Source organism: Hipposideros armiger, unplaced genomic scaffold (assembly GCF_001890085.2).
Source record: "Hipposideros armiger isolate ML-2016 unplaced genomic scaffold, ASM189008v1 scaffold_7, whole genome shotgun sequence".
Classification (NCBI taxonomy): domain Eukaryota; kingdom Metazoa; phylum Chordata; class Mammalia; order Chiroptera; family Hipposideridae; genus Hipposideros; species Hipposideros armiger.
This window is the reverse complement of record NW_017731357.1, coordinates 6,174,676-6,186,312: the sequence shown is the minus strand read 5'-3', so window position 1 is coordinate 6,186,312 and position 11,637 is coordinate 6,174,676. Positions and strand designations below refer to the sequence as shown.

Genomic DNA, 11,637 nt, shown 5'->3' with positions numbered 1-11,637 from the left:
TTATACCAGAGATCCAAATCTCAAAACAGAAGATTTAGGGCCACCATTACAATCCCCCAATCTTAACATTGGGCATCCTCATGAATGAGACTTGAAAATGGGGGTAGGGGTGGGGGCAGGATTTGTCTGCCAGCGGGCAGAGAACACCGCATAACCCTGCATACAGGCCTGGTCCAACACAGCCTTTACTGTGTCAAGCAGCTAGACTTTAGGACCAGAAAAGAATCTCAACCGTTTACATAGTAACAAAACAAAACAAACTGATGCTGTGCTAAGTCCAGCTGCCTGCCAGCTTGAAAAAGTTAAAAATCGAGAGACAAGGTGGGTGGAAAGAAAAGCAGGTTTATTCAGAATGCCAGCATTCGGGGAGGACGGGCGGACTCCTGTCCAAAGGCCGCCTCGCCTCCCCGTTCCTAGAAGGGTCAGAAGGTTTTATAGGCACACAAGAACAAAGGCAAGGGGGAGGCAGTCAGGCAGGTCCAGGGGCTGACATTGCTTCCTGGGATCTGGTCTGTTTTAAGATAATGTTATCTCTGGACTCCAGACTCACACTCAGACACCACAGCCTGAGGCTTTATGTGTATTCCAGTGTCTGGGTGCCTGAGGATGAAGAAACTGCCCTTTCCAGGTTAGGATTTTGTTAATTAAATGCATTAACGAGGTACGGGTCCTCTGGAGAAAGGGAATAAAACAGAGTTCTTCAGTTAATCAGTGAAGGGAAAAACAAAGAGGAAACAGCTTAATACCACTGCAAACTACCTAGGTTTAATTACAGGTGGCTAGATAGCAAGCTATGCGGTGAATCAAACTGCAAACTAGCTAAGTATAACTGTGTTATTGATTTACCAAATTTTACCCTTACAAAATAAAAATAAAACACACACACACATACACACACACACACACACACACACACACACCCGCCCGGATGATAGCAAGTTTTGGCACAAGAGTACCTAATTTTTTTTTGGTCAGTATAGGTCACACAACGCCAAGCTTCTGAATATATATATAAATGCTCCCAAAGAGTCAAAGGAAACTCCAGGAAAAGACAACAAAAATTCCGTTTTGGTTGGGTAGAGTACTCTGGTAAGTTTTTCCTTTTGCACAGAACAGGATGCCTGAGGTAGGAGCCATGCCGACTTCCATAGAACATGCCTGATTTTTGTCAAAGGACAATGTAAAAGAAAATATTTAATTTTATTTGAGGAAAACAAGAGTAAAATAATGAAGACAGTTATTTTAACAAGTTTTTCTTATGGAAATTAACAAGTTGCTATTAATGCCACAGCTAAGAACTAGGCGTTATCAGCCTCACTTCTGGGCTGACATACTTTTTGATTATGTTATAAAGTTGATTCACTTAAGACCAGACCAATGACTTCATGTATATTTGGCTAAACAAAGCTGACAGGGCGTTTATGTTGAATTACTTCACAGATGTGAGACCCATCAATTAGAAAGAGCACAAAGCCCAGTGTCTTTTCTCTCAAATAATAATGACATAGGAAAACTTCAGATGAGACTAAGTTGTGTGTTCATTATGACCTTACATAAGAGAACAGACATCAAAGAGATGAGGCTATTCTGTCCTTATTTAACATCAAATACCGAAATTCACCTCAGACCTTCCCCTCAGGTCTCTGTGCCCCCGGTTCCTTTGACTCCAGTTTTTGATGCTGTAGATGGAGGCTGTCTAGCTTCTGCATATCTTCTGTAAGACCAGTTCTAAGATCCTCGTTTTTTCTTAGAAATTCTTTTACCACTTCCAGTTGATTTGAGATCTGCAAGAAGAAACCATACGATGTACAGTTCAGATAATTTTATAGCAGACTTGTAATTCAGATGAAAAACTTACTAGCTCCAAGACTGGCTCCTACTCAGGTGTCCACCAAGAGATAGAAACCTATAGGCATCTGTCCACAAACAGGATAAGGTGTGAAAAACAAAACCAAACAAACCCTTTAAAATAAAGCACCCTCTACTCAAACAAAACGAGACCCAGGAGAGCCGGCTCTGGGCTACACAAGGGGGTGTTTGCTTGCCTCCTCAAATTTTTTTGCTTTAAAACTTCCTGCATTTGTAGGAAAGGGCCATACCCGCGCGCGCGTGCACACACACACACACACACACACACACACACATATATATATATACACACACACATACACATATATATGTATGTATATATCAAAATAAAATGAAGCCCTTTCATTTTGAATTTTGTACCTGTACATGTATTAAATATGTACATACATATGGATATGGATATGTACATTGTGTATGGTTATCCACATGGATTTCTATGTATGTATCTGTGTATATATATTTAATAGTAATACATGTACAGGTAAAAACTTCAAAATGAGGGCCGGCCAAGTGGCGCGTTGGTGAAGAGCTGGCTTGGGACGCCGGCTCTGAGCAGCAGGGCCCTGGTTCAGATCCCACATATGAGGGCCAATGACACTGCCCTTTACAGCTAAGATGGTGAACAACAGCTTGACCTGGAGCTGGGCTACTGTGAGCCGCCGGTGACAGCATAGGGCTGTCACCCCTGCTGCAGTGGGCTGCCATAAGCTACCATGAGTGGCTGGCAGTCAGCATGAGCGGCCGGCAGCTGGTGTGAGCTGCCAAGAACCGCGGTGAGTGGCCGTCCAGAGGCCGGTGCCTCACCTGGGAAGAGCTCAATGATAATACCAACATGGGCCAGTGAAGCAACGTGCTCCACAACTAGACTGAAGAACAAAAGGACAGCAACTTGTCTGTTCCCCTTCCCCTGATTCCCCAGAGCTGTTCCCCTCCCCCAATTCCCCAATAAAATCTTAAAAAAAGAAAACCAAAAACTTCAAAATAAGCACAAGGGTACAAGGTAAAAAGTCACCTATCTCCTCCTCTCAGAGGTGACCACAATGAAATTTCTTGTTTCTTCCTGAGATATTCTATGCATTTCCATGTGAGGATGGATATACACTGTATACACACTCTAAAAAAAATACAAATGGCAGCATACTGGACACTGTTCTTCAACTGATCTTTTCTTCATCAGATTATAAAGAGTGGCCTCATTATATATTTTAATGGCTGGATAATATTTCAATTACAGATGTTTCTTTTTTTTTTTTTAATTGGGGAATTGGGGGAAGGAGAACAAACAAGTTGCTGTCCTTTTGTTCTTTGGTCTAGTTGTGGAGGACGTTGCTTCACTGGCCCAAGTTGGCACCATCATTGCGCTCTTCCCGGGTGAGGCACATCAGTCGCCGGCTTCTGGATGGCCGCTCACTGCGGCTGCTGGCCGCTCACGCTGGCTGCTGGCTACACACGGTGGCCCATGGCAACCCACTGCCACAGGGGCTGCAGCCTATGCCGGCGCCGGTGACTCACGGCAGCCCAGCTCCAGGTTGAGCTGTTGTTCAGCATCTTAGCTGTAGAGGGCAGTGTCACTGGCCCTCATATGTGGGATCCGAACCGGGGCCCTCTGGCGTCCCAAGCCAGTTCTTAACCATCGTACCACTCGGCCAGCCCCAGATGTTTCATATTTTAATATATTATTTCAAACCTTCTGCTGAGACCAATAATGCTATAGTAACTAACCTGGTACATGTGTCATTTTGTATAAGTGACAAGTCTATTTGTAGAATCTGTTTCTAGAAGTGAAATGCAGTTTTAATTCTGATAGAGTTTTCTGTTTTAACTTAATAGATTTTACCAAAACTGCCATCTACAGAGGTTGTACCAATTTAAACTCCCACTAATAACGTACTTCCCGCTATTTAAACTAATAAAAGTACTCTCAGAGTTGTACCATGGAAGTGTTTTCACAGGGTTTATCCCAGGATACTGGTCACTGTGCTTACTACAAAGATGCGAATTACTCATTTTTGGGTGTGGTGAATTTTTTTAAATGGAGGACCCCCAACTCCAAGTTAAGTCAAGATGATCTATATCTAATGAAGAATGATAGAGTACCGTACCCCTAGCAGAGAGGTGGTTCTTAAACTTTAGAGAGTGTACGTGGTTGATTCTGACGCAGTAGGTCTAGGGTGAAACTAAGCAAGCACTCAGGTGATTGTGATGTCAGTGAATGAGACAGCCAGATGCTGGATGATAGCTGCCAGGGATGGAAGGGAGTGGGGAAGACTGGCTGCAGCTTGTGGCCATGATGAATATGGAGCAGGCGGGCCAGGGAGGAGGTCTTTAGATAAGTTAGTAAGTAGTTGGGGGCGTGCCCTTCAGCTGGAGCTGTTTATTACATGGCTGGAAACAAGGCTACAGCGCCCTGAAAGACACCTGGGCTTTAAATAATAAATCTGGAAACCATAAACACGTGAAATGAAGATTACACCAGTGACATTATTCATAGCATACATTAGTAACCGTGGATACTGTACAGTTAGTGCTTATTGTCTGTGCCTGGTGCTCTAGAAGCACCCCAGGGTTCTTCCTGCACTTCCCATTAGATGCCCGTGACCGTGCTGGCTGGGTCTGGGCACCTCACATAGACCCAAGATGGAGTGAGGTTCTCCCGTTCCCTGTTTGGAGACCTTCTCATTTGATGACTTGGGAGCCGTGATCCTTTGTGCTGTCACCTCCTGACCCTCTCTGCCCTTGACATTTGCTTAAGAGGGGCAATTATTTTAGCTTGTTTGTGGGGCGGGGGAGAGGGGAGAAAAAGTCAAAAGAAGTTTTTCTTAATTATTAAGAATGGGGAAGGCTTATGCATGTTTATATGTAAAGTGGGAAGAGAAAGTAGAGCTGGGAAAACTGAAAAAACTATGGAACTTAGTCAGACAGGCTTAGATAGTGAAGCCCTGCTTTGTCGCTTAACCAGCTGTGTGACTTTGGGCAAGACACTTGACCTCTCTGAGCTTACTTCCATGTATGCAAATAAAGGATGATGCTAGCAACCCCATCTAGAATTCTTGTGAGGATTAGAAATAACCTACTAAAAGCATTTAGCTTTTGTGTCTGGTACATTCCTTCCTCCATTTATTTCATAACTGTTTAGTGGGAGTCAGTCTAACAGGCACTGTTACAGGTTTTAAGATGCTTAGCGCTTCATTCTTCCAGCCACTTAAGCCAAAACTTTTGAACTTGTCTTTGAAAGCTCTTTCTCTCACATGCCACATCTGCCCACCTTCTTACCCCCTCTACGCTGGTCTGGATCATCATCTCTCCTACCTGGTAACTGCAGCAGCCTCCTAATGGGTCTCCCTGCTTTTATCTTTAACTGCCCTCCACCCTTCCCTGGCATCCTCAACATGGCAGCTAATGTGCTCCTTTTGGCATTGTGTTGCTGGGAACTGTGCCCCAGCTCCCATCTCAGGAGCCAGAGCCTAGGTCCTTCCCATGGCTCACAAGGCCTAATAGGACCTGCCTCTTTCCTCTTCATTCTCTTACCTCCTTACCCTATTCTTTCCCTCACCCCACTCTAGCCACCCTGGCTCTACTGTTTGCTATTCCCTCTGCCTGAATACTTCCGTTCCAGATAAACACAGGGCTAATCCTTACTTCCTCCAAGGTGTGGCTAAGTCTCCCCTTCTCAATGAGGCCACCCTAACCACTCTATTGCGGCCTGATCCTCGTCCGCACTCTGCCATTCCTGATCCCCCATACTCTGCTCCACACAGTGCTTCTTCTAAGGCACCACATCATTTACTTATTAGGTTGACTGTTTAATGTCTGTCTCCCCCTACAGGGATCTTTGTTTTGCTCGCTGATGCACAGCAAGTTTCTAGAACTGTGCTTGGCACAGCGTAGACACTTGCTCGGTAAATATTTCTGGAATAAACATAAATAAATAAAGTATCATTCTGATCCTTTCCCTGACTGCCTCGAGTACATGCTGTCTGTCACTGCTCCTTCTCTGCAAGCTTCCCCATGGAGCTCTGTGAAGATGGTTCCCTCACCAGGGTTTATGAAATCAGTCATGATTTTTTCAGAATGTACAAATTTCTTTACATGTTCTTTTTTTAGCCACTTACTGCACTCAACCTTCTTTAGCTGAATTTTTAAATTCCCAGGTCCTGACGCAGCACGGCGGGCTGGCAGGAATATGTGAAGGGCTCCTGGGTGGCAGCTGAATTCTGCTTCAGCTGGGCTCTTGATAGACACACTCGACATGTGTCCCGAGGGGCCTGGGCAGCTGCCGCTCCCATGTGGCTCTGAAGCAGAACGCATTTTATAACCACAGTTATACATGCAGTGTAGTTTCATGGGAGCCCCTTTTTCTAATGTTAGATATCATTAAGGTATTTACAATGATGAATAAGACTATTAAATCTTCTGTTTTCTAAATCTAACAGAAAAGAATGGAGATGATGAGCTCTCTGCTATGTGCTCCTTGGTACTCCCAAGCTCTGTGATGTGTTTTTGGGAACCATCACACTAAATTGCTACCACTCACCATTTTTTTCTCAACTTGGCTTTCCAACCATACTCCCCCTCCTTTAATGAACACCAGAAACAGGTCTTGTTAAACATTCACAAAAAAAGTCCTATGGTTATAATATAATCACTGTATTTCTTGATTCCTAGATGCACTTTTTTTTCCTTCATATTTTAACATCTCAAATGAGAACGCACCTTGCCATTGATAGTCTTACAATAAATTGGCAGCATTTTTTTTCTTTCTTAGAAGTAACTGAATTAATGGTGTGTCTTATAATTGATGGCATTTTAGAGTCCCTAAAATTTGGTTTATCGAATCCTCTGACTTTGGAGACTAACCCTAATGAGCACGGATAAACATATCTGGCACTCAACTTTCAAACAAGGTCAAGTGCCACACATCATGGAAAGCCAACCTTCAACTTCTTAGAGATAATATACCAATCAATCTGAACTTAACATTTTGATCAACTGAAATATCAAGAGAAATGCCATGGTCTACTGAATAGAAAACACGCAAAATGAGAACTGATCAACTCTATCTAGAGATTTGGGGACCCACAGGACAAGCCAATCAACCCCAATTTCCTCTCTGTAGAACAGAGATAACGAGGGTTTGAAATTTCCAGTTACCAGCTGCTTGGTGATACCAGATGCAGTGCGACAGTGAAAAGGCACAGGCCAAGTGCGGGGAGACCCCTGGCCAGCCCTCACTCCCCAGCTGTGTGGCCTTGCATCTGACAGTGCCTGCGCCTTGGGGTCACTGCCTGGCGTGTAAAGCAGGGGATATAAGATGATTACCATCTTCCTTTCCAGCTCACAGCTCACATAGACTCCTGGCTTGAGTGTGCTGCTGCTGATGCGTTTTGTTCTTTGTTACACAAACAGGAAATAACTGCAGCTCCCTCAAGAAGGAAGGGGGAAATACTGACGACTCAGGGACCCTGAGCCCGATCCTCGGGTTGTCTTCCGTTGATCGACTCTGCTTCTAAAAGCAGCAGCAGACAGAGAGCTGGGGCTGGCTCTAACAGCATTGTAAATTAAAGCAAGATGAAACACATGGATTTAGGAAACAGTCTTATTCATCATTTTCAATACCTCTGGTGTGCCAGGGCATGCACACCCCAAAACCAAAGGTACCCAGTACCTGTGCTAAAGGGGCTCACCAAGTTGAATGAAGCATCTCGGTCAAGGTCAGAACAGTTAACACATGCATATGAACCAGCAAGGAGTGTGGCTTCATGAATGAAGTATGCACTTTGTATTGGGCTGTTGGAAAAGTCATGACGTATTTTTTGTTGCAAAAATGCGTCATGACTTTTCCGACAAACCAATAGTACATAAACACCCTCTCTGTGTTTAATGAGGTAACCAGCAAAAACTACTTTCCTCAGACAAAGTGGAATGGAGAGGTAAAATAATTTGTCTAAGATCTGGTGATCTAGAACTCTAATCCATCAGGTGCTGGAATATTTCGGAACCTTACTGGAATACAATTTTACTGTTTCTTTTTTTTTAATACCTTGCATGTAACCAAGGGGATTCATCTCATTGTACTCCCTATCAGGACTTAAAACCATCATTAGCTTGCAATGTCCTAAACTAGAAACCTGGTTGATCCTTTAACCCCCTCCTTCCAGTCCCATGCTCATGCTCCAAGTAATCTAATCGGTCATTAAGAGCCATCAGTTCTGCCCAAGCAATGCCTCCCGAGTCTGGCTCTCCACACCTCTAGTTTCTGTCCTCTTTCTCTCACCCTCACACGACTGAAAGAGCCTCCTGGCTAGTCTCCAACCTCCAATTGCCATAAGAGTGAACTTTCTAAAAGCTGTATCTGCTCTATTTCATTTACTCTTTCTTGCTTAGAAACATCTGTTGGCTCTCTACCGCTTTCTGGGAATAAGCTCCAAACCCCTTGGTGCAGCACAGAAAACCTTCAAAATACGGCTTCAGTCTACCTGACCACCTCACATCTGCCCATGCCTCCTCTGTGCGCCTTGCCGCTGCCCATGCCCAAGCTATTCTTTCATGCCTTGGCAGGTGCTGTTCCTTCTACCAAGAACACACTTCTGCTCGTGCCAATGTGCCAAACTGATTTGTTTCTGTTAGTCCCAGCTCAACAGCACCTTCTCAGCAAAGCCTGTTTTTGTAATCCACCCCCCTCACCCCGACTTGCAGAGAATCTCCAGGACCTTTGTTTAGAATTCTGTGGTAGCCCTTACCATGTTGTTCTACTCTGCGGCACACATTAGGCACCCAAATATTTGCTGATTAAGTGAAAATATTTGTTTAAAGGTAATGTTAATCTGTGCTAAAAGAATATTCATTTCTGGAAATTATTTGACTTATAAATCAGAACCATAACTGGCAGTATGTTAAAATGGGCTAGTCTTCCTCCCCGGCACCTTTCTTTGTTTTGTTTTCTCACTCAGAGGATATAATACATTTTTTTTTTACCTCTTCAGGCAACACCTCTTGTTCTTTTGCTTGAAGATATATCTCTTGAAGTTTTTCCTTTAGTAATTCCATTTCTATTTCATTTACTTGGCTCACGCTCAGGTAAACGCCTGCTTCAAATTCACACCCGTCTCGCTGATCTTCCTCGGGGATGTAAACAGCCCAGTCAGATGTCAACAGCTGTTGGATTTCCAAACAAATATACGAAATGATTGAATGGAAGAGACATTCCACTGGATTAGTGAAAGAATTTGTAATTAAACATCATTGACTGGATCCACTTTAATAACATTCTGTGACCACAGGAAAGCGTCTCAGCTCAGCACAATTCTAGATTTCATATCAATGTGTTTTCCCCCGTTTACATTCTAAACTTTCCTTTAAATCTAACAAACTTCAAATTCTAAATGAAGGATGGTGGTTGCTTTTTTTCCTTAGTTTTTAATGCCAGAACTGTTCGATTGAATTTTTACCTGTTCTATCCTGGAGTACACCGCCACAATCTCTGGGATACTCTTGAATTCATTCAGAAAATTTTGGATCTTCCTCTGGAAATCTCGAAGCCACACAGAAGAGACCTTCATCTCCGAAGAGTGCATGATCTCATTACGGCACTTAATCACCTACAGAAAGACCCCAAAAAAAGAAAGAGAAAAGGCTTCAAAGTCAAACAGTGGGATAAACTGAGATTTTTGTAGTTCCAAAAAAAAGTTGCAGAAAGGCTCTGTCAATGACAAAAACCACACATGTGGCCTGGCGGTGCTATCAAGGCTCTGGACGATGTTCAAGCCCCGGCCACATGAATAATAAATTCACCGGGTTAAGAAATACAAACAAGTCTTCAATTATCCTTAGCCCTTGAAATCCTGTACCTGGTTTGATATCTCTTACAATTCCCCAAATCCCTTAACTGCAAACAAGCTGCCAAAGAGCAAGCCTATCGGCTATCGGCTATCGGCTTTGGGTACACCCAAAGGCTGAAGCAGACAATGCAAAAATCTTTTAAATAGTGTTCGAGCTCCAGGAAGCTGAGCCAAGGGAGTTTTGTTTTTTTTTTAGCTGAGCCATCCTGCCACCTCTTGGTGGCTCACCGGCAACTCAGCTCAGGCCGGGAATCGAACCGCTGATGCTCAGAGCTCAAACTCTTGAGCGAGCTCTTAACCAACTGAGCCACTCGGCCGGCCCCCAAGGGAGTTTTTTGATGCGGAAACCATGATAAAAAGAAAACTAACTTTTGCCTATATTTTAAGACAAATGGTGCTGCTTGATCATACACTAATTCATTCATGTAATGTCTTCCACATCTTCATTAAGAGATATCAAAGGGGTCAACTTTGTACTGTGATAGTTTTTGTTTCTGCTGATGATACAGAGGGTTCTTATTACCTTCAGCTGCTGGCATGCTAGTAAAATATACATGCATTTTCTCTATATATTATAAATAATCCATTCAAATATATTCTCAATGACCCTCAGAGTAATAAATGTGCCAGAGCTGTTCTCTGGTGAAACAGATAAAGCCTAAATCTCCCAGGAGAAATCTGACAAGCATAGCGATCTATTCTGACCTTGTTTATCCACTAGTGTTTATATTTTCTTCAATTCTATGTAACTTGGTCTTGTAACTATTTAGCCAATGAGATTTAGAAGGGCAGGATTCAAATGCTGGCATACAATGGACAGAATAACACATTGCTCTGTATCTATTTTTATTACAGAAAATATATTTTTATATATTATATATTTATATATATTATAATACATATATTTTTAATATAGAAAATAACTTTGCTTCTGTTTATGGCAGAACAGGGAAGAGAAATTGAGGTTCACCTAGTTTAGTGAATGGTACAATAGCAAATTGTCAGGAAGCATCAATTAGGAGGATTGCAGGGTCAGTCTCCTGACTGCATTCACCTGGGAGGTCTTGGACATCACAGAAGGCGCATGGGATGTGAGCCCCACCAGCCTGCTGAGCGATGCCAACTTTGAAGCAAAGTCTAACTTTCTTTGCACACCACTGTTTTGGGGAGAGACTGCATGTTATATCTGCACGCTGGTTTAGGATGACAGGGTGTGTTTCTCGGATGGTCTTCACAGTACAGACATGAATGACTCCCACTGTATGGTTTGAAATATGACAGCCCTTACCTCTGTGACTTTCTTTCGATCAACCACGAAGTGATCGCAGGAGTTGATGAGGCTTAAAAGAGCAACTGCATCACATTCCTCGGGTCCTGTTTTGTCTGCCAGTCCTCGGGGCATAAAGGCCTGAAGGAGGGGAGGCACGAGGGGCACCTGAGTCTCCTCCAAACCGAGGAGCTACTAGAGTCAATGTTACTTGCCTATTTCCCAAAAGATGACTGCAATTCTCTTACTGAGGTTTCAAGTTAGGAGACTCACGAGTCCAAAAAGCAAGTCAAAGAACAGTATAACAGCTAAGCCTCAGCCAAGGGCAATAACTAAAGGGGTGCTCTATCTGTCCCTCTGCTCTCAAGAGACCCTTAGACACAACTGGTTCTCTGTCTTTTCTTAATGGCATATAAGCAGGAAGCATAGGTAGGAAGCACCTTTTATCTTTTCCTTACTGACGTGTCACTGGCTAAGTTGTTAAAGAAGATTTAAACTTTTTTTTTTTTTAAGATTTTTATTGGGGAATTGGGGGTGGGTGGGAACAGCGCTGGGGAATTGGGGAAGGGGAACAGGCAAGTTGCTGTCGTTTTGTTCTTCAGTCTAGTTGTGGAGGACGTTGCTTCACTGGCCCAAGTTGGCACCATCATTGCGCTCTTCCCA

General features: G+C 43.4%; 1 protein-coding gene across 4 annotated transcripts in view; it reads right to left on the bottom strand.

The window, feature by feature from the left end:
* Positions 1-326: 326 nt before the first annotated feature.
* Positions 327-11,637, bottom strand: part of CUNHXorf38 (chromosome unknown CXorf38 homolog) — a 24,641-nt gene continuing 13,330 nt past the window's right edge. The window contains exons 3-8 of one of the 4 annotated variants that reach the window (XR_002124694.1): positions 10,996-11,115; positions 9,318-9,467; positions 8,845-9,024; positions 1,622-1,784; positions 957-1,158; positions 327-672 (exon numbers count right to left, since the gene is read on the bottom strand). Coding sequence is in view for 3 of the 4 variants with exons in the window: in XM_019648542.1 (XP_019504087.1) it covers positions 1,623-1,784; positions 8,845-9,024; positions 9,318-9,467; positions 10,996-11,115 (612 nt within the window). In the remaining variant the exon portion in view is untranslated. The other 3 variants (XM_019648542.1, XM_019648527.1, XM_019648551.1) reach the window with 3 other exon arrangements.